This window comes from Pelodiscus sinensis, chromosome 30, assembly GCF_049634645.1.
Source record: "Pelodiscus sinensis isolate JC-2024 chromosome 30, ASM4963464v1, whole genome shotgun sequence".
Taxonomy (NCBI): domain Eukaryota; kingdom Metazoa; phylum Chordata; order Testudines; family Trionychidae; genus Pelodiscus; species Pelodiscus sinensis.
In genome coordinates, this window is record NC_134740.1 from 1,744,176 (window position 1) to 1,767,398 (window position 23,223).

General features: G+C 53.1%; 1 protein-coding gene across 1 annotated transcript; it reads left to right on the plus strand.

Annotated features, from left to right (window-relative positions):
- Positions 1–1,907: 1,907 nt before the first annotated feature.
- LOC102455240 (duodenase-1-like) lies at positions 1,908–10,903 on the plus strand. Its single transcript, XM_075911880.1, has 5 exons — positions 1,908–1,989; positions 6,448–6,595; positions 7,095–7,227; positions 7,799–8,053; positions 10,458–10,903. Exons 1-5 carry the CDS (start codon positions 1,908–1,910, stop codon positions 10,596–10,598), a joined length of 759 nt encoding a protein of 252 aa, XP_075767995.1. The 3' UTR covers positions 10,599–10,903.
- Positions 10,904–23,223: the final 12,320 nt, after the last annotated feature.

Genomic DNA, 23,223 nt, shown 5'->3' on the forward strand with positions numbered 1-23,223 from the left:
GAAGGCTGAGGGGACAGGATAGCCGTTTTCAAGTATCTAAAAGGGTGGTACAAGGAGGAGGGAGAAAAATTGGTCTCCTTGGCCCCTGAGGACAGGACAAGAAGCAACGGGCTTAAACCACAGCTTGGTCCTGCTGTGAGGGTAGGAGACTGGATTTGGTGACTTCTCAAGATTTCTTCTCTTCTAGTATTTTACAATTCTATGATTTAATCGAAGTGAAATAAAATCCACACCTGTTTATAAATACGTCAGTTATGAAGAAATCACAGTATTACCCTTTAAAATCGTTTAGTATGACTTTTATATAAAAAAAAAGCAGTTAAGGAGGTCTTGTACAATTAAGAAGAGAAATTATGTAGTAAGAAGTCCCCTTTCCTTTCTGTCACTTGAAGACAACCGGGCGAGGGAAGTAGATAAAATTAATTTCTAACCGTTTTTAAGATAATCTTGTTTCTTAATTCTTTGAGTAATAGTGAGTTTGACAATACACCTTCCAACCGTAGACTGCGTCCTTCCCCCCCAAAAAACCTTGACTCGCTTCTTCAGCTTTTTCCAAAGGCAAACTTCAAATACAACGTTTATTACCAATGGCCCCTCTTAAGATGCAGCCGAAGACCGACAATCTCACGTTGAAAAACACAGACTCTCTAAACTTTGTAAACTGGGAAAGAACTTTTCCCATCCCTGACAAGCAATGTTCAAAACCACCTATATTAGCAGGTTTTTATTCTGCATAATACTAAGAGGGTGTCATACAAAAAATAGCTATTTTTTAAAAAACTGAAAGGAAAACTTTATAATCTATAATAGGAGCCATCTCTTCCAAGATGAACACAGCTATAACACAGCCAGTCTATTTTTTGGGAGGATTTAGCAGAAGTTTAGTGATATAAACGTGTTTAAGATACACCCACCTAAAACAACTGTTCGTTAAGGGAAGTTTACATATGTATTCCAATTAAAAACTTAGCTTTTAGCGGCAGTGGTACATTTTACTGAATGCACAGAACAACATCTCAGTCGAATAGGAAAGCTCTCACTTGAGGGGAATTTGTGTAGGTGTTCCAATAAAAAAATTATTTCTAAGTCTACAGGGCTGCCAAGTTTTACAGAAGACACAAAGATTTGAATTCAGGGCCGTCACAATTTTGTAAGATCAGCCCCTGTTTACAGACAGGTCGATTGTGAAGAAATAACCGTATTTCCCAGCATATTTTCCCGTTTAGCACCGATTTCATATACAATAAACATTCAATGAGTTATTTTACTATAAAAGGGAGAAATTACCTAGCAAGACAATGACAGACCTAGAAGAGAACTGTGCGAAGGAAGAAAATAAAATCGAACCGTTTTGAAGATAAGCACATTTCTTAATTTTTTTGGCTAACCGTGGTCACAAACAGCTTGTAACAACGGACATTCTACGTGCTCAAAAGAAAACTTCTGTAAAGACATTTTTTTTTCAACCAAAAGCCCCTCTTCTAAGATAAAGCTATAGCCCAACAAACCCAATCTTTAAAACACAATCCTTCTGTAAGGCCACATACCATTAACATAACATTAGCTGTTACCTTTTCACAGCATGAAAGGCCTTTTCCTCATCATGGACAATAAAAGTTGGAAAGAACCCGCAGGAGCAGTTTTTATATCAGATGGCATTAAGAAAGCAGCTGATACAAAAAATGGGTATTTAAAAAAAAAAAAACATTAAAGAGGAAACTTTATTATTTACACCTCTTCTAAAATAACCCCCCACCCTGATTAGCTGAAGAGACACAGGCCCTGAGGGAGCCATAAAGACCAGTTTTGCATGGGCTGTGACAACAAAGATTCTATTTTTAGGAATATTGGTAGAAGTTCAGTGACATAAATATGTTTAGGATACGCTAGCCAAGGGCTGAGCCAACATGACCCGTGGGCTGGATTCGGTCAGGCAGGGTCAGCCCCTGGAGGGACCCCACACGGCCATATTTACCAGCACCTCCGCAGGTATGGGGTATGTCAGCTCCCATTGTTTGCAGATCGGCATTCCCAGCCAATGGGAGCTGCAATTGCCCGTACCTGTGGAGGTGCAGGGAAATATATTGGCAGTGCCCCACCGGGGGATTCCAAAAGCCTGGGGCTAGCTCACAGGACCAAAATCAGACAGACGAGGGCACAAAATGGGTCTCACCGACTAGGGAACAGAAAAGGTAACGAGAAGAGGGGTTTGAAATGCGTTAGAAGGAAGAGAAAGATTCAGGAAAGTGTCGGCCCACTGCTGAGCTGGGAAGGAGAACAAAGCACCCATCACATGACCATAAGAACGGCCGTACTGGATCAGACCAAAGGTCCATATAGCCCAGTAGCCCGTCTGCCGACAGTGGCCAGCACCAGGTGCCCCAGAGAGGGTGGACCAAAGACAATGATCAAGCAATTTGTCTCCTGCCATCCCTCTCCAGCCTCTGTCAAACAGAGGCCAAGGACACCATTTTATCCCCTGACTAATAGCCTTTTATGGACCTAACCTCCATGAATTTATCCAGCTTCTCTTCAAACTCTATCATAGTCCTAGCCTTCACTGCCTCCTCTGGCAAGGAGTTCCACAGGTTGACTACACGCTGTGTGAAGAAGAACTTCCTTTTATTAGTTTTCAACCTGCTATACATTAATTTCATTTCGTGTCCTCTAGTTCTTCTATTATGGGAACTAATAAATAACTTTTCTTTATCGGCCCTCTCCACACCACTCATGATTTTATAGACCTCTATCATGTCCCCCCTCAGTCTCCTCTTTTCTAAACTGAAAAGTCCCAGTCTCTTTAGCCTCTCCTCATATGGGACCCGTTCCAAACCCCGAATCATTTTAGTTGCCCTGAGGTGATTGATGTGGGATTCACTTCCATGGTCACCAAAAAGTAAATACTGATCAGATACATGACACATGTATATAAGGTTCCTTGTCCCCACACAGCTGGGGCTGGAACCCCCCTGGGACCAGGCTGCCTCCTTATATGAGCCATTAAGATGCCACTCATGGAAGAGTTGGAGAAAACACAATAGGAGAGACTGGGGGTTCTCATGCTCTGTGGCTGATGTCTCAGGGGTTCTGGGGCACCCCAAGGGAGTGGGACGGGGGAGGAGAAGGCCTTATGGATGTAGAGGTCAGGTCTTCAACTTCTGCCCCACAGCCTCGAGGGCTCCAAACATGCCATTTTACCAAGATTTGCAGGGAGGTCCCTCGACTCCCAACACTGGAGCTTTATGAAACACATGGAGCCAATTCAGAGGGCTCGGGTCTTGGTGGAGAAACCAGGCCAGGGCCTCAGGGTGATTTTAAGTGGCTTTCTGGGGCCCAAAATTGTAGGTATGGGAGAGATTTGTCAATCTGGACAGCCAAGTTCCAGTTTCCAAGCACTCAGCCTGTTGTGTGGGGCTGTTTGCTCTGTATTTAGCCGTGCCAGTCACGGGGCAGGCCCAGAGGAACATGGCTCCAGCACTTTCTGCTGAGGGCCTTTTCTGTCGCCCATCACCATGGTATCTGTGCTCTCCCACGGGCACCGCTTCGTGGGTTACATGCTCCCCACCCTCTGGGAGAATTTCTGCCCTGGGCTCCATGGCCGGGCTCCAGCAACTCCCAGGCGAGTCCCCATCCCCTGCTTGCAGCTGTGATACATGCATTGGGGAGGAAGTAGGGAGCCCAGCCAAGCCAGCAGGTGACTCAGCATCGCCCGCGTTCTCCACCAGAGGAGCTGCTGGAGCGGAGGAGATGGAGGAGATGAACATGAGCCAGAAGCCAAGGGTGCAGGATCCAGGCAGGCCCCAGGGAACGGGGGTGGGAGGAGGAGGAGGGTCTATCCAGAGAGGGTTGACCCTGGTCTCCTTCCTCTAGACAGAGGCTGTTTTCTAGCCACCCCCTCCATCCTCTGCCGCTCCTACCATGGGTCACCAACGTGATGCTGAGGTTTCTGAGGGCACCTGTCTCGTGCCAGTGTCCCATGTGAGCTGAGCACACGGCAGCGGCCGTTTGCTGCTGGCTCTATAAAGCCCCCGGGGTGAAGTACAAGTCCTTGCCCAGCTGGAGACGATGCTGATCCTCATCCTGCTGTCCACGGCCTCTCTCCTGCCCCCTGGTGCTGGGGCTGGTGAGTGGGGGGGGGGGAAATCAAGGGTTGTGGGGAGCTCTCTGGGCTTGTTGCAAATCCCAGCTCCTCCCCAGAGTCAGCTGCTTCTGCCAGGATGATGGCTGGTTCCTAGGACCCAGCTAGTCCAGGTTCGGAGGTGGGGGTGAGAGATCCTGGGTTGCAGAGCTGGAACAGAGATAAAGACCCTGACAGTAGGAAAGAGGATCAGGGGGCTCTTAATTCGGGGTTCAGAGCCAGGCCTCCAGAGGTCTCTCCCTACCTGGGAAGTGGGGTCTAGTGGTTAGAGCAGGCAGGGTGCGAGGAGCCAGGACTCCCTTTGTCAGTGTGATTATTGGAAATGGAAGCTCTTCAGGGAAGGGTCTGGGTGTGTGTGTGTGTGGGGGGGGGGGTGGTTGCACTTTTCACTTGGGCTGTGTCTAGACTGCAGGGGTTTTTTTTTTTTTTTTAAAACTTCACCTGCGTCTAGACGACAGCCGCGTTCTTTCGAAATTAAATCGAAAGAATGCGGCTTTTCTTTTGACGGCGGGAGTCCGCGTTTCACGAGGAAGAACGCCTTTGTTCAAAAGTGCTCTTTCGAAAAAAAAGGAAAACAGGGGTTTTCCGAAAGAGGGCATCCCGACTGCCTGGGCGCTCTCTTGCGAAAAAGCGGCTCACTTTTTCAAAAGAAGAGGTTGCAGTCTAGATGCTCTCTTTCAAAAGAGGCTGGTAGTCTAGACATACCCTTGGGGTCTGTGCCCCATATGCAACTATCAGCAATAGATTTTGAAAACAGCCTCTGGGATAAGGATGCCAAATGAATATTCATGAGTCATCTCCAGAAAGACTCCAGTGGGAGCCACGTGCCCACTTGTCTGGCTTTAAGTAGCCAGATTTTGGAGCACATCTGTAGCTCAGCTGGGTCATCTCCCTCCGTGGCTGCCCTGATATCGATTGGAACCTGGCCCCTCGCTCTGGACTGTTCCCAGGGGCCCGTGAACCCCACAGAACCAGCGTTGGGTCCCCCCATTGGGGCGCCTCCTGGTGGGGGATCACCGGGGTTAATGCCAAGTGAGCACGTTGGCCATCCCAACGTCCAACATCGCTCTGATGGTCAGAGATCTTCCTATTTCCACCTCCAGCTGTCCCTGCCCAGCTAATCCTTATGTGTCCCCGTGGCTGTCCATTACCTGTCTGACCCCACTGATGCCTTTACACCGATTGTTGAGCTTTTTCACTCACCCAAATCGAGTCATTTTCAGAGCTGGTGTGAAGCTATTTTTTTTCGGTGGGAAATTTCAACATTTTCAGTCGAACCCACCCCCCAGGGAATTTTTTTTTTCAGGTGACTTTAAGGATTGTTTAAAAGTCACTTGGACAGCAGGAGAAACTAGACAGCAACATGCACATAAGAGCTCATAATGCCTGATCATAGAATCACAGAATTCCTCTGTCGACAAAGAGCGTCTAGACGACAGCCAGTTCTGTCGACAAAGCAAGCCACTTTGTCAACGTGAGCGTGTAGACGCAAAGGACAGTGTAGATGCAATAACGCCCTCTGTCGACAGAACTCTGTTGACAAAAGTCGTTATTCCTCCTAGAATGAGGTTTACCACCCTCAACAAAACTGCTGCGTTCTGTCGACGTTCTGTCGACAGAACTCGGCAGTCGTCTAGACGCAGGTCTAGGTTTGTTGACAAAACCCTGTAGTCCAGACAAAAGTCCATCAGGGTATCAAAGTCTGCAGGGCTAAGCAGACGGGAGACGTTATATATCCATTCCTGTCCATTCCTTCTTAGTTTCCAGAGTGACCAAAGGTCAAATTGTTTAACCAAACTCCTACAAATTGTCAGCTCAAAATGCAGAAAACTGGAGGGCGGGGGGACGTAGGATCAGCCTTCCTGGCAAAATGCTGACGTGTTGGAGGTGAGGAAACACTGCCTGGGAAGCCTGTAGTTGTCTTGAAAACCCGATGGAAGGGAAGCCGTGCTGAAGGTCAGTTTGGGAGCTGCCTTGGCTTGTCACGGCGGGCTGATGAAAAACGAGAAACATCAGCAGGGGATGAGTCAATGGTAGTCATGGTGACTTTGGCCCCCAAAGCCAATAACTGTCCCATACCTGGTGTGCTTGTTGCCAACTCCCCACCCAGCAAGATCAGAGCGGTAGATTTAGCTCGGGCCCCAATGAGTGTCCAGTGTGGGGCAGAGTTGAAAAGGAGCACCGTTACGGGCATAGGGGCAGGGCATTACACAGGATGGCATGAGGTCCCCTTCAGGACGGGGAAGTTGGTGCCATCCCAGCCCAGAGACACAGAGGGGATTCTTTGTATGGGCTGGGTCTCCCCGCAGGTGAGATCATCGGGGGCTGGGAAGCCAAGCCCCACTCCAGACCCTACATGGCCTATTTACTAAGACAACATGAAGGCAAGGCTTATATCTGTGGAGGGTTCCTCGTGAAGCCAAATGCCGTGCTGACGGCCGCTCACTGCAAAGGAGAGTAAGTGCCGCCGGGCAGGAAGGTGGGGGGCAAGTGCGGTAAGTAGGGGAGGGGAGATCCTGGACCTCTGGTGCTGGTGTGGGGGGCAGGAAAGAGACAGGGGGCAGGCCAGGCTGGGGGAGCAGAGCCCAGGGGTCTGACTGGCTCAGAGGGTGTCGATGAGTCTCTAGGGGCCTCTGCGACCCACAGCCCAGCCCTAGCGCTGGGTAAATCATCTATGGGCCTCTGAAACCCACAGCCACATCCCATATCTGGCCTCTTGCCCAGGGTAAGGCAGGGAGGGGTTCCAGCCCCAGGGCAGCTGGACATGGACCCCTGCCTGGAGCCACCTGGGAGGAGGAAGTTGCCTGGAGGGGAGCTAGTATTCAGGAGTCAAAACAAGTCTGAGATGGCCAGAAAGGCGAAGGCTGCCCTGTTCTCACAACATATTTAGACAGAAAGACACATGTCTGTCCCCTGCCTTTAACACCCCATGTGCTGCGCTCGGATTGAACAGCAGAATCACTGTGATCCTGGGAGCCCACAACATCCGACAATGGGAACCGAGCTGGCAAGTGATCGGAGTACGACAGCAGATCCGCCACCCGCAATACGAAAGCAAGACTTCAAAAAACGACATCATGCTGCTGCAGGTACCACCCCCATCCCATCCCCACCCCCAGGGACCTCACACTGCTGCAGGTACCACCCCCATCCCATCCCCCACCCCCAGGGACCTCACGCTGCTGCAGGTACCGCCCCCATCCCATCCCCCGCCCCCAGGGACCTCACGCTGCTGCAGGTACCGCCCCCATCCCATCCCCCGCCCCCAGGGACCTCACACTGCTGCAGGTACCGCCCCCATCCCATCCCCCGCCCCCAGGGACCTCACACTGCTGCAGGTACCGCCCCCATCCCATCCCCCCACCCCCATTGACCTCACACTGCTGCAGGTACCGCCCCCATCCCATCCCCCACCCCCAGTGACCTCACACTGCTGCAGGTACCGCCCCCATCCCATCCCCCACCCCCAGTGACCTCACACTGCTGCAGGTACCACCCCCATCCCATCCCCCACCCCCAGTGACCTCACACTGCTGCAGGTACCACCCCCATCCCATCCCCCACCCCCAGTGACCTCACACTGCTGCAGGTATGGCCCCATCACATCTCCGCAGCCCTAGCGACCTCACACATGGTGCATGGTTCCCTTTCGCATGACAGCTGAGTCGCAACGCAACACTGACCAAGGAGGTGGGATTGATCAACGTGACCACTGCGAACGGCACAGCGAGCCCCAACAGCGTGTGCAGTGTGGCTGGCTGGGGTATGACCAGCTTGACCAGAGGAACCCGCACCCTTCGGGAAGTCAACCTGACAGTGATAGCCGATGTCCATTGTCAGAAGCGGTACCGTTACTACTATCCCTCCAGCATGCTGTGCGCAGGGCTCCCTGGCTCCCCGGGGTCCTTTTACGTGGTAAGTGATGTTCTGGCCTATTCTTTTCCTGTGTCTGGTGGTGCATCCAGGTAGTGTTCCTTTGTGTGCGTCTGCTGGCTCTCTCAATATGTTCAAGGTACAGTGGGTGCTTTTGGGGTTTCTCTGCTCAGAATCCCCTTCCAGTTCCTTGCTTTGGCCCTTGGACCTTTCCTCTGCCTCTTTGTTTCCTTTTATTTATTCATGCCAAGTAATCATTTCAGTTCCTGGGCTCAGTGGATCCACCCCGTAGGCTCGGGAAGGGTCTTTTAGCTCTGGGAGGGTTATATCCACCCACTTCCCAAGTTCCAATGTGTCGGGGACTTGAACCCGGACGGCCTCTGTTCGTTGTCTGACCGCAAAGAGTCAGGCAACACCAGCAAGATCCAATCACAAGCTCTTTATTGAATGGTGCACACAACAATAGAGAGTGGCCCGTCTCCAAAGTGAACCAGCCCCGATTTCATTAACAGGTAGGCTTATATAGACAGTTCCGTCGCGTCATAGACTATTCGCCCAAGCAACCCACCCTCCTTTATCGGTTAGAAACTTTAGTATCCATGCACACCTGGCCAACTATACATCATGGCCTTAAGCAATTCTTAATACATCAGCAATTTCTTATCAGCCCAAAAGACAGGTACTGGGCAGCAAGGAGACAGTTTGTTACGGCCAAAGGAGAACATAAACAGGGAGTCTCCTTATCAGTTCTCAAAACAAACTGTTCCTCATCACAGCAGGTACAAAAATGCAGCTTCTTACTTATCTCATTTTGCAACTTGAGCAAGCGTGTAGGGTGCATCTCTGCTTGAACCTGTCTCCAGTTCTGTCCAGGGACTACCCAGAAACCTTTGTTACATTTGCTTTAGCATAACTGCACTAGGCCTAATTCTCTAGGGCCTAACAAATGCAACCTCCACCTCCGATGTGTGATTGAAAGAGACTCCTGGAGAACAGAAGGTCTGGGCTTCCACAGAGAGCGCTACAGAGCTGTTAAATGTCACCCTCTTCCATCAGCTGCAATGAGAAAGTCACTGTGAACTGGCGACTTTTACATCAAGCCTGGATGTTTCTTTTTCAGCTGATCTGTTCTCAAGTCTCAGAGGGCGCCTTGTTCATCTGTCCACTTCAAAATAACAAGTGGCGCCCTATTTTTGTGAGGGGCTAACACAAATATTGAGAATCGTGAGCTTTCGGGGGCAAAACCCACTTCATCAGATGTGCCGGACCTAATAAGGTTTATTAACTGGGTCCTATTTGTACCATTTAATGTGAAAACATGGATGGTAAAGGCAGAAGAAATTGACTTTGTAATTCGCCAGTCAGTTAATATCTTTAGTCAAGCACAGGGTAAGAGGGTAGATGAATTCCAGTTCTGAAGACTTTCTCTGTAACTGTGATGAGGAGTCCTGTAGCACCTTGTAGACTAAGGGTATGTCTACACTACAAACAGCCATTAGTTCAAATTAACTTTAATAGGCGCTACACATACAAACCGCTAGTTCAAACTTAATTTGAACTAGCGGAGCGCTTAATTTGAACTAGGTAAACCTCATTCTACGAGGACTAACACCTAGTTCGAATTAACTTGAGCCCCAGTGCATGGAAAATTATTAGAAAAAGGTGGTATTGTACATCCTAGGTGTTTGTCCCATGTCCTTATGCACCTTGCTACATCACTGGGCCTGCACTGTCCATGTGGCCTTCCAAGAGACCTCGGAAAGGGACCCTTGATGAGTGGATTTTCCTTAATTGGCCATCAAGACACGGTCGGCTAGTCTTGAGGTGGAAATCCCTTGTGGGTGTCACTCAAGAGCCAAACATAGTTGAGGTGCTCACAGCCAGCCAATACTCACAACCGCAGACACAACGACGTGTCGTGGATTTAAACAGGACAATGACACTTACGAGATGATCACCTGTCCAAGGATAGTGTACAAGACATGCCTTGTGTAAGACTGATTACCATTGTGTCACCATGGGGACTGTCTACGTGCAGCTAAACTTAAAAAATAACCAATAGTCTGATAGCATTTGTAGAACACGCAGAGGGTATCATGAGCCCACTTCAGATGACACGACAGCTCATGAGCCCATCGACATGTTCTGTTAGTCTATAAAGTGCTACAAGACTAGTTGGTTTTTATGATGATCCTGTGCAGACTAACTCGGTTACCCCCTGAAGCTAAGTGTAGCTAGTCATCTTTCTTTGTACACCGCGTCAGATAGGAGGTTGGGGTAGATCACGACAGGGGTGTTTCTGGTCTTAGTTCCCCGAGTCCTTCCTTTTGGGCTTCTCAGTGTGAATTCAGTTTTCACATGCTTTGGGTTTACTGGCCCAGACAGCTCAGGAGACCCAGGTCTGATCGAGGCATTAACTCTTCTCTCCCGGCTTGTTCTGGGACAGGGCGATTCTGGGGGCCCTCTCGTGTGCGGTGGAGTAGCCGAGGGCATCGTCTCCTTTGGTGTCAATAACAGCACTGCCCCTCCTGTTGGGCTCACTCGGATTTCCCACTTTGTGCCCTGGATCAAAGCCAACCTGCCGTAAATCTAGCTACGCAGATCCGATGGTCGGCCACCGGCTCCTGCTACACCACCTGCTCCTCGACACCTGGGATCAGACCTTCCTCTGCAACTGGGCCCAGTACCCATCATTGGTTGGTGACAATGGCCCCATTCCCCACCCCTCTGAGCCAGCCACTCCGCTGCCCCGGGGCCGGACCTGAGCGGAAACCCTAGAGCAGAAACCCCATGTACCGTTCCCCTTCCTGCTTGTGTCCTGGGGGCTCCCTGCACAGTGCTGAGGAAACTGTGCAACGTTCCCTGCTCACGATGCATTAAATGGTGTCTGGACTCGTGAGAGACTGGCTGGTTGTGACAGCTGGGCTGTCCAATCCCCCCACCCAGCCCTTGATTGAGGGGCTGGGTGTGGAGCTCACAAGGGGGGAAACAAACAGGTAAAGGGACATGTGGGGAGAAGGGGAAAGGCCCCAGTGCGGGCAGGCCTTGGCCCCGGTCGACATTTCAACCCACAGGCGGCCCCTTTGGATCCAGCCAGAAAAGGCAAGTGCTGAAAGATGCCAGAGATGCACCTATGGAACCAGCTAAACCAATTGGGGGAGAGAGGAAGAAAGAGACTGGATGGACAGAAAGAATTTAGATGGAGAGCGAGAAGGCAAGATGGCTAAATAGAGACAGACAGAGGGCGCGTGTGGGGATAGACAGACAGACAGAGGGCGCGTGTGGGGATAGACAGACAGACAGACAGACAGAGGGCGCGTGTGGGGATAGACAGATAGATGGGGGGAGTGTGGGGATAGACAGGCAGGCAGGCAGCAGGCTAGAGGTGCCACTGGAAGCTAGGACAAGTCCCCAGAGCTTCGTCCCTCCCCCCCACAACAGCCCAGAGTGGGCGAGCTCCCCCCACAGCCACCAGCCAGGGACTGCAGACCTGGCTGACCGGGAGAAGCCGTCGGCAGGAGAGCAAATTCCTGCCCCCCCCCCCCCAGGAGGAGCCACCGCACAGCAGCACCACCCTAGTGCCCTGGTTTGCCCCCGTCACCTCCCCCCACACGCTGTGCCCCCTGCATTGTGCCCCTGCCCTCAGCCCTGCACCAGGCCCGGCTTTAGGCCGATTCACCCAATTCCCCCGTGTCGGGCCCTGAGCCTAAGAGGGCCCCGTGCTGGTGCCATGGCTGGTGGGGGGGAATTTGGGGATTTAAAGGGGCGGTGACTTTTTTGTGTGCGGCGCTTTTTTTTTTTTTTTTGGTGCTCAACAAAAAATCCTGGCTGCTGGGGCCCCCTCGAAAGTGTTCAAATCAGGCCCTGCACTTCCTAAAGCCGACCCTCATCCCCTGACTCCCCCCACCGCTCTCTCCCTTCGCTGACCCCCACTCCTACAGCAAACCTTGTGCCCCGAGCCCCCGTCCCCACCCTCAGCCCTGCACCCCACCCTCAGCCAGCCACCCCCGGCCTGAGTCGTCCTCCACCCACCCGCCGCCCTCTGCTCTCCCCTCCCTCCGTCCCCTTACCCGACCCCACACTTATATTTCTTACCTGTATGGCTTTCTCCTCCCACCTCCACAACCCATGATAGACACCCCGGGGTAGAGGGGAATTGAATTACCTCAGGGCCTCTCCAACACTGCTCTGACTTTCACCCTTGGATGGTACCAGATGCCTGTCAGGGTTGTTCCCCATTCTGGCACCCCAGTTGCAGAAGGTGAGGGCCTGCAAGAGACGTCAGACCCTGCCTCTCCAGGTACTGGCTATAAAAATTCCCCCCCTGCAGGAATCCTAATATGCAGATTTTGGGGAATCGCTGCTGCCATCAAGTGCTTTTTGATCCCTAAAAAACCAGGGGTGCACACTTGAAACCACCCCCAGGGGTCCCCCAAGCTCTTTTGCCCCAAAAGAGCTTGACAAAGAAAAGAGAAATACAAGCTAGAACTAGAACTAGAACAGAGGACACCAAAATGAAATGAATGGGGAGCAGGTTTAAAACTAATAAAAGCAAGTTCTTCTTCACACAGCGCGTAGTCAACCTGTGGAACTCCTTGCCAGAGGAGGCTGTGAAGGCTAGGACTATGATAGAGTTTAAAGAGAAGCTAAATAATTTCATGGAGGTTAGGTCCATAAAAGGCTATTAGCCAGGGGATAAAATGGTGTCCTTGGCCTCTGTTTGTCAGAGGCTGGAGAGAGATGGCAGGAGACAAATCGCTTGGTCCTTGTCTTCGGTCCACCCTCTCTGGGGCACCTGGTGCTGGCCACTGTCGGCAGACAGGATACTGGGCTAGATGGACCTTTGGTCTGACCCAGTACAGCCGTTCTTATGTTCTTATGTAAGCTGCCGTCTCTGGTAGCTGACCCCTCAGGCAGATGCCGGCCGATACCCAGGGACACACCGTCCAGGACACAGGAATCAAACCCTCACCTGAAAAGAAGGGATTTGTATTACGAACTGAAAGATACACTCGAGAGAGCCGACTGGGTGGCGAGATATTACAGAGCAACTAGGGAAAACAAATAAAAAAAGCAGAGAAAAGTCTCAGCACAAAGCTTAGAGGGTCGTCAATGGGGAGGGGAGGCAGAGACTCAGACACAGGAGTTCACACCCAACCACAAAAGAAAGAAAAATCCCCTTGAACACAATTGAACTCACACTTCCCTCATGCTCACTTCTAATCTTCTCTTTGCTCAGTCTGCTCCCCCATTCTGAGTTCCATGTGTGTTTGTGGACAGGGTAGGAGAGGTAGTCATGCCCGAATTTAAATGTGTCAACTCCTGGTGTAACTTTCCCACACAAAGAAGCAAGCAGGGAATCTATTTCCAATTCAAATTCCAACCCTCTATCTCGATTGCTTCTCCCGGCCCACTGGCCAACATCTTTGCTAGTTACCTCAGTTAACCCCGCTGTCAACGGGTGTTGGTCAACACTCCCCCTGTTCATAACAATGACCCACAACAATAGGAAGCACCTGCAATACGATTGCTTTTCAACACACCTTTCACAAGAGAGAGACCACAGAACTGTCACAATAAGTATTGTTCCCACTGGAACTTACACAACTTACACAGTGTATGAGTCACTTGCAGAAATGTTTGCACAAGGCCTCCACAAAAATCTCTCTTGGATCCAAATAAATCACATTCACAAAGAAGGACACAATCAAGGGGTCTTGAAAGTGCTACACAGAGACAACGTCACCTGGAAAGCCAGAGACATAGACAAGGGAGCCTTCGAACACATGAAAATAAAGATCGAAGAGAGAAACTCACCTTCATAGAGACCTAAGACAACAATCAAATGAAACCGAGGAACACAGACAACTTCAAATGCAGAGATAGAAGACGTCAACTCAAACACACGAAAGTGAGGAACACAGAAAATCTCGACTTCTAAGGGTGTGTCTAGACTACAGGGTTTTGTCGACAAAAGCGACCTTTGTCGACAAAACTATACCTGCGTCCGCACTGCCTTTGAGTTATGTTGACATAACGTATGTAAACCTCATTCTACGAGGAATAACGCCTTTTGTCGACAGAGTTCTGTCGATAGAAGGCATTATTGCATCTGCACCGTCCTTTGCGTCCACACTGTTATGTCAACAAAGCGGCTTGCTTCGTCGACAGAACTGGATGTCGTCTAGACGCTCTTTGTTGACAGAAGCTTTGTTGACAGTATCTGTCCACAAAACTTCTGTTGACAAAACCCTGTAGTCTAGACATACCCTAAGAGACAAAACACAACACTCCATAGCTCATGCAAGTGCCACTAAGGAATGGAGACAAACTCAACGCAGACCAACCCAACGGCTCTAGCCAACAAATCATTTACATGCAAGATGCACATTTTCCAAAACAACCACAAAATCCCCCCATTTCTTGCCTTAAAGGCCTGAGCAACACCGGGGAAATCTGCTGGCAGCTTTCTGAATGATTAGGCAGGCTCTTGAAATGTAGTATTAGTTTGTTTGTTCTTTAAACTTTTGCCTAAACAAATTGCCCAGAAAAACGAAAACCACTTCTCCTGTGAAGTGTGAACGGTAGCTTTAAAAGTCCAGGATGTGGTTCAGCATCTCCTCCCTCCCTATCTAGCACCGTACATGGTGGGTTCCCGTGCTCAGAGCTTGATGGAGAAATGGAGCCACCAAGAGATTTGAAGCTGCTTTCTGGGGCCCAGAATTGTAGGCGCATGAGAGAATCAAACATCTGGACGACGTTTCCTAGCACCCAGTGCTGCTCTGTGGGGAAGTTTGCTCTTTCCTGAGCCATGCTGGCCACGGGGCAGGTGCAGAGGAACCCGGATCCAGGGCTGTCTGCTCCCCTGAGCCCCTCCCAGACCCTGTCTCTCCTGATACCCTGCACCCCAAACACCCACCCTGCACCCACCCTGCCCTGACCCCTTCCCACCCTGCACCCCAAACACCCACCCTGCACCCACCCTGCCCTGACCCCTTCCCACACCCCATCTCCTCCCCAGACTCTGCACCCCAACTCCTGCCCTCAATCTCTCCCACACCATGTCTTCTACTCAGACTCTGCACCCCACATCCAGCTGTGAGCCCCTCTCACACCCCATCTCCCCCTCAGGTCCTTCACTCCAAATCCTGCCATGACCCCCTCTCGCACCATCTCCTCCCCAGACCCTGCACCTCACCTCCTACCCTTAGCCCCTCCTGCACCCCATCTCCCACCACATTCTGCACCCCACGTCTTGCCCTAAGCCCCTTCCACACCGCATCTCCTACCCAGATGCTGCATCCTCAGCTCTTGCTCTTATTTCTGCCTGTGTCTGAACCAGCCACTGTTTGAGACAGGGATTGTGGGTCTGCACAGTGACTAGCACAGGAAGTGGTCCATGACCTGGGTCTAGGTCCCACAATAAAGCCAATCACTGCCATTCCTTAAAGGGGAGATTTTCCTACACTCCCGCCCGCCCGCCTGGAGACTTCTCCGGAGAACACCCCACACATTTTTTTCCTTTGGGATATTTTCCCATTGCACCTTCAACCCCCAAACTAATATTTTTCAGTCCCCAGAAATGGAAAATTGTCCCTTAAAATTTCCCAGCATGGGAGGGAAAGAACCAGGAGCAGAGGGGGGAAACATCAGCCTTGTTCTAGGGCAGAAAGGGCTCCCTGGGGTAGGATTCATTCAGTAAAAACCACATCCCCTGGCACCGGTATTTCGGGGAGTCGGGCGAGGAGCAGCCTGGCCTGCTCCCTGTGGGTGGATGGAGAAGCAGCCACGGAAGAACTGTCCGTACCCTGCTAGGGACGGGCTGGACCAGCCTGGGGTGACTTTGGCCCACGGAGCTGTGAACATGAGGCAGGGTGATTGGTGCCCCATTCCCGGTGTGTTTGGCACCGACTCTCCACCCAGCGTGGTCGCAGCTGCAGATTTACTCTCCAGTGTCCAGTGTGGGGAAGAGCTGAGCAGGGGGAGGGATCCAGACCTCCATGGGGGACCCCTGTGTCATCACGGGGGTGGGATGCGTCTCTGAGGGCTCCCCTTTCGGGGTGGGGAGCTGGGTCCCAGGAAACAACAGGGTCTGATCTAGGAATCTGACTTTCCCCCCGGGGAGATCATCAGGCGAAGGGAAGCCCAGCCCCACTCCAGACCCTACATGGCCTGTCTGCAAATACAACATGGAAAGGATGAATGGGGCTGCGGCGGTTTCCTGGTGAGGAGAAACTTTGTGCTGACGGCCGCTCACTGCGATGGAGAGTAAGTGCCTCTGGGCTGGGACATGGGGGGGGAGGGGGGAAGGGCGGGAGCAAGTGCGGAGCTAGGAGCTCTGGGGCAAGGAAGGGGTAGGGGGTGGCCAGGATGGGGGAGAAGAGCCCAGGGGTCTGACCTGCTCAGGGGGCGTTAGTGAGTCTCTAGGGACCTCTCAACCCAAGGCCCAGCCCCAGCGCTGGGTAAATGGATGGGCAGTGGCCAGTGACCCCAGCTGGGGTCTGGCCCCCTACCCAGTGTGGGGCAGCTCTGCAGGGTGCTGGGGTGAAGGCTGGTCATGGACTCTGGCCTGGATCAATCTGGAGGGGTCACCCCCAGTGACCTCACACTGCTGCAGGTACCGCCCCCATCCCATCCCCCACCCCCAGTGACCTCACACTGCTGCAGGTACCGCCCCATCCCATCCCCCGCCCCCAGTGACCTCACACTGCTGCAGGTACCGCCCCATCCCATCCCCCGCCCCCAGTGACCTCACACTGCTGCAGGTACCGCCCCCATCCCATCCCCCACCCCCAGTGACCTCACACTGCTGCAGGTACCGCCCCCATCCCATCCCCCATCCCCAGTGACCTCACACTGCTGCAGGTACCGCCCCCATCCCATCCCCCACCCCTAGTGACCTCACACTGCTGCAGGTACCGCCCCCATCCCATCCCCCACCCCCAGTGACTTCACACTGCTGCAGGTACCGCCCCCATCCCATCCCCCACCCCCAGTGACTTCACACTGCTGCAGGTACCGCCCCCATCCCATCCCCCACCCCCAGTGACCTCACACTGCTGCAGGTACCGCCCCATCCCATCCCATCGCCCACCCCCAGTGACCTCACACTGCTGCAGGTACCGCCCCCATCCCATCCCATCCCCCGCCCCCAGTGACCTCACACTGCTGCAGGTACCGCCCCATCCCATCCCATCCCCCGCCCCCAGTGACTTCACACTGCTGCAGGTACCGCCCCATCCCATCCCATCGCCCACCCCCAGTGACTTCACACTGCTGCAGGTACCGCCCCATCCCATCCCATCCCCCACCCCCAGTGACTTCACACTGCTGCAGGTACCGCCCCCATCCCATCCCCCACCCCCAGTGACCTCACACTGCTGCAGGTACCGCCCCATCCCATCCCATCGCCCACCCCCAGTGACCTCACACTGCTGCAGGTACCGCCCCCATCCCATCCCCCACCCCCAGTGACCTCACACTGCTGCAGGTACCACCCCATCCCATCCCCCACCCCCAGTGACTTCACACTGCTGCAGGTACCGCCCCCATCCCATCCCCCACCCCCAGTGACCTCACACTGCTGCAGGTACCGCCCCCATCCCATCCCCCACCCCCAGTGACTTCACACTGCTGCAGGTACCGCCCCCATCCCATCCCCCACCCCCAGTGACCTCACACTGCTGCAGGTACCGCCCCCATCCCATCCCCCACCCCCAGTGACTTCACACTGCTGCAGGTACCGCCCCCATCCCATCCCCCACCCCCAGTGACCTCACACTGCTGCAGGTACCGCCCCATCCCATCCCATCGCCCACCCCCAGTGACCTCACACTGCTGCAGGTACCGCCCCATCCCATCCCATCGCCCACCCCCAGTGACCTCACACTGCTGCAGGTACCGCCCCCATCCCATCCCCCACCCCCAGTGACCTCACACTGCTGCAGGTACCGCCCCATCCCATCCCATCCCCCGCCCCCAGTGACTTCACACTGCTGCAGGTACCGCCCCATCCCATCCCATCGCCCACCCCCAGTGACTTCACACTGCTGCAGGTACCGCCCCCATCCCATCCCCCACCCCCAGTGACCTCACACTGCTGCAGGTACCGCCCCATCCCATCCCATCGCCCACCCCCAGTGACCTCACACTGCTGCAGGTACCGCCCCCATCCCATCCCCCACCCCCAGTGACTTCACACTGCTGCAGGTACCGCCCCCATCCCATCCCCCACCCCCAGTGACCTCACACTGCTGCAGGTACCGCCCCCATCCCATCCCCCACCCCCAGTGACCTCACACTGCTGCAGGTACCGCCCCATCCCATCCCATCGCCCACCCCCAGTGACCTCACACTGCTGCAGGTACCACCCCATCCCATCCCCCACCCCCAGTGACCTCACACTGCTGCAGGTACCGCCCCCATCCCATCCCCCACCCCCAGTGACCTCACACTGCTGCAGGTACCACCCCATCCCATCCCCCACCCCCAGTGACCTCACACTGCTGCAGGTACCACCCCATCCCCTCCTCCCACCCTGAATGGCCCCATGACCACATGCAACTTGTCTCTCTTTAGATTCCGTCTCCCCCATCAGCTCTGAGCTTCAAATTGACCCTGGCACTTTTGCTCTTCATTTTCTGTAGCTGCAGCAGCTCGCACACCTGTTGGCCAATATCAGTCTCCCCTTGCCTCTGGCCCATCAGGAAGTGCCACCCGGGACCGAGTGTAGCATCGCTGGCTGGGGCCGGCCAAGTGCCAATATTAACATGACCTCCAGCATCCTCCAGGAGGTGCATCTGAAAGTGCAGGATGATTGGGTGTGTCGGACTATTCCTGGTATGAGACATCTTTAGCGTAACCCCTCCACCATGATGTGTGTGGGGGACCCCAAACAGCATCAAGCCTCTTTTAAGGTGAATGAAAATAAATGCTCTTCTTGCCAGGGCTAGCAGAGACCAGCTGGGGGCTGGCGCACATGACCCACGAGGAGAGGCTGAGGGATTTAGGCTTGTTTATTCTGCAGAAGGGAAGAGTGAGGGGAGATTTGAGAGCAGCCTTCAACTTCCTATTGGGGGGTTCCAAAGAGGCTGGAGAGAGGCTGTTCTCAGTGGGGGCAGGGGGCAGAACAAGGAGCAATGGGCTCAAGTTGCAGTGGGGGAGGTCTAGGTTGGAGACTAGGAAAAACGATTTCCCTAGGCGGGTGGGGAAGCACTGGGATGGTTTCCCTAGGGACGGGGTGGAATCTCCATCCCTAGAGGTGTTGAAGTCCTGGCTTGACCAAGCCCTGGCTGGGATGCTTGAGCCGGGATTGGTCCTTCTTTGGGCAGCGACTGGACCTGATGACTCCTGAGGGCTCTTCTTGCCCTGGGGTTCGATGGTTCCATGTCGGGTTGGGGCGTTGCTGAGATGGGCTAGGTGCTGGGGGGATGAGCAGACACAGCAGGGGCTGGGGGACGACATCACAGAAGTGCTCCTCAGCGTTTGAAGAACACGACTGGCTGAGCCGTTCTCCATCGGTGGCTTGTTCTGTGTTGCAGGGCGACTCCGGGGGACCCTTTGTGTGCGAGGCAATATCCCAGGGCATCGTCTCCTGGGGATCTCCCTCTGGGGTCCCACCCAGAGTGTTCGTCCGAGTCTCCACCTTCATCCCCTGGCTTGAAGAAACGATGGGGAGGCTGCAGCCTTGAGTCCCACTGAGAATCGCTGCCTAGGCGGGACCGGTATCACTTCTGTCCTTTGGTTTGGCCCAGAGATATGGCCTGCTTTGCAAAGCAACTGAGGCCACCCTCTACAAAACAGAACCCCTTATGCTTCAGCCCCCATGCGAGAAGCACTACACCAGGGAGCCTAGGGGAGTTAGGAGCCACTTTCAAGTCCCTTTCCTGTTTGCTTCCTTGGCCATCCCAAGCCAGAGTTTCCCCCGGGAACAGACATGAGCCTCAGGCTGCCAATTCTCCTGACAGGATAGAACGGACGCCCTTTGTGGTGTGCAGTCTGGAAGAGTTGGCAAATTTACATGAGCCAAACCCAGGGCGTGCCTGGTGGTTGGTCACTCACCCCTCGTGTCAGCCAGTCATGTGGGTGTTTAGGGGAGATCCTCATCATTTCCTGAATGGCTGAGTTGTGTGAAACCTGCCCCCCGCCCTGTGTTCTCTGGGGCTCTTCCACCTCTTGGTTCCCGAGGGCGGGTACCCATTCCAAACACAGCTGTTCCCAGCGGGGCCCTGGGAGTTAGCTCACAGGACGAGAACTGAGCAAGGGGATCCACAGAACTTATTTCAGGTGCCGTGACCTCTCTGAGGGTCTCCTTCTGCCCTGCCCTGCCGCACGACCTGCTGCCTGTCGCTCGCTGCTTCAGAGCCAGCAACGAATCAACATGAAGTTGCAAAATGATGAATGTGTGTCTTTTTGGGTCCTGAATGAACAGCACCAGCCTCCGAGCCCTCTGTTGTACCTAGGAGTTGTAACCAGGCGTTGGTTTGTGTCCCGTGGGGAAGTCACGCCAAGGCTGGAGTAGTTCACACTGGCTACGTCTAGACTGGCATGATTTTTCGGAAATGCTTTTAACGGAAAAGTTTTCCATTAAAAGCATTTTCGGAAAAAGAGCATCTAGATTGGCATGAACACTTTTCCGCAAAAGCGTCCATGGCCCATCTAGACGCGTGTTTGTGCAAAAAAGCCCCGATTGCCATTTTTGCGATCGGGGCTTTTTGGCACAAAACAAATCTGAGCTGTCTACACTGGCCCTTTTGCGCAAAAGTTTTGCACCCAAGGGACTTTTGCCCGAATGGGAGCAGCGTAATATTTCCGCAAGAAGCACTGATTTCTTACAGTAGGAAGTCAGTGCTTTTGCGGAAATTCAGGCGACCAGTGTAGACAGCTGGCAAGTTTTCCCGGAAAAGCGGCTGATTTTCTGGAAAAACTGGCCAGTCTAGACTCAGCCACTGGGTCTGATAAAACACCAAAGAAAATGATAAGCACGAAAGAAAGAAACAGTTGTCGTTAGCTCTGTGACTCTGGATTGGCACAGCTGGCCCCCGGCCTACCTCCCTGCCAATGTACTTTAGGCCAGAAGACTGGAAAAAAGGCAAATATAATGCCCAAAAAGGGGGAAAAAGACAATCTAGGATGGTACAGACCATCAGAAGATAACAACAGCCATACTGGGTCAGACCAAAGGTCCATCTCGCCCCCCCTAAGCTTGCTTGTCAAATTTCCTGCGTAGCTGCTCCTGTTTCCTTAGGAGAAGGCTTTTTAAGGCTCTGGCATTCTTGAATTCCTATGCCCTCTGGTTAAGGCTTGATGGGCGTGAAAAGGATTCAGTCTCAAAGCCTCAGAGATTCAGGAGAATATTTCATAGCAATATTTTTGGGAATTGAAGATGGCTACCATGCCCCCCTGCTCTCCGTCGGCCGTCTCTGCTCCAGACTAAACAAACCCAGTTGTTCTTTCCAACGTTCCTCGCAGACCACACATGCCAGACCTTTCGTCTTTTCTCTTGCTCTCCTCTGGCCTTTCTCCCGTTTCTCCACATCTTGCGTGTCGTGTCGTGCCCCCAGCTGGACACAACAATCCAGATGAGTCCCCAGTCAGTGCTGAGTCAAGCAGAAGAATTTCTTCTCATGCCTTGTTGACAAGTCTCCTAGGAACCCATCCCAGGTTGACGTCGGCTGGTTTTGCAACACAATTATATTGTTGGCTCATACTTACATTGTTGGCTATGATCCCCAACTAATTATCTGCAGTCTTCTTTCCCAGGCAGTCACTTCCTCTTTCATATGTGGGTAACAGGCTGCCCCTTCCAAAGGGCAGGGATTTGCCTTTGTCCTTAGTGCATTGTGTCCTGTTTATTTCAGACCATTTCTCTGGTTTGTTGAGGTTCAACAAGGACAAGTGCAGAGTCCTGTCCTTGGGGTGGAAGAATCCCAAGCACTGGTACAGGCTGGGGACCGATGGGCTAAACAGCAGTTCAGCATAAACAGGCCTGGGGATTCCAGTGGATGAGAAGCTGGAGATGAGCCAACAGGGTGCCCTTGTAGCCAAGAAGGCTAAAGGCATATTAGGGTGCATCAGGAGGAGCATTGCCAGCAGATGTAGAGAAATGATTATTCCCTATTTTACTTCACTGGTGAGGCCACATCTGGAGTATTGTGTCCAGTTCTGGGCCCCCCACAACAGAAAGGATGTGGTTGCATTGGAGAGGGTCCAGCAGAGGGCAATCAAAATGATAAAGGGGCTGGAGCACTTGACCTACAAGGAGAGGCCGGAGGATTTGAGCTTGTTTAGTCTGCAGACGAGAAGAGGGAGGGGGATTTGAGAGCAGCCTTCAACTCCCTGAAGGGGATTCCCAAGAGGCTGGAGAGAGGCTGGTCGCAGGGTATGTCTACACTACCACCCGAGTTCGAACTAGGGTGGTAATGTAGGCAACCGGAGTTGCAAATGAAGCCTGGGATTTGAATTTCCCGGGCTTCATTTGCATAAATGAACACTAGCGGAAATTTAAAAATAGCAGCGCCCAGCTTTATGCAAATGAAGCCCGGGAAATTCAAATCCCGGGCTTCATTGGCAACTCCGGTTGCCTACATTACCACCCTAGTTCGAACTAGGCTGGAAGTGTAGACATACCCGAAGTGGTGCCAGAATGAGGAGCAGTGGGGGAGATCTCAGTTGGAGATTAGGAAAAATGATTTCCCTAGGCAGGTGGGGAAGCGCTGGGCTGGGTTCCCTAGGGCGGGGGTGGAATCTTCATTCCTAGAGGCTTTTAAGTCCCTGCTTGACCAAGCCCTGGCTGGGTTGATTGAGTTGGGTTGGTCCTGCTTTGGGCAGGGGCTGGACTCGGTGCCTCCTGAGGTCTCTTCCAGCCCTGGGATTCTAATATTCTATGATGGGGTCAAGTTAATGACGGGAGGGCTGAAGAAAACGCCTGGCAGGTTGCCGTTTTTGGCTTCTCCATAAGACACGGGGAAGGCACCTGAGCTCGGGGTGCAAGGGCCGTCATGCGGAGGCTGCAGGGGACTCTGAAGTGCCACAGGGGAAGTCCGAGCAAAACCCCATGGGGGAACCTCCAATCCACTGAGAAGGGAGGCCACTGGGTGGGACAGGGAGAGGGATTCATCTGGGCAACCGGCTTCAGGCTCTCCAGCCAGGGTCACGCAGATCAGCAGAATGTACCCTGCTGGCCCAGAACCCCTGTGGATCTAAAGATCCAC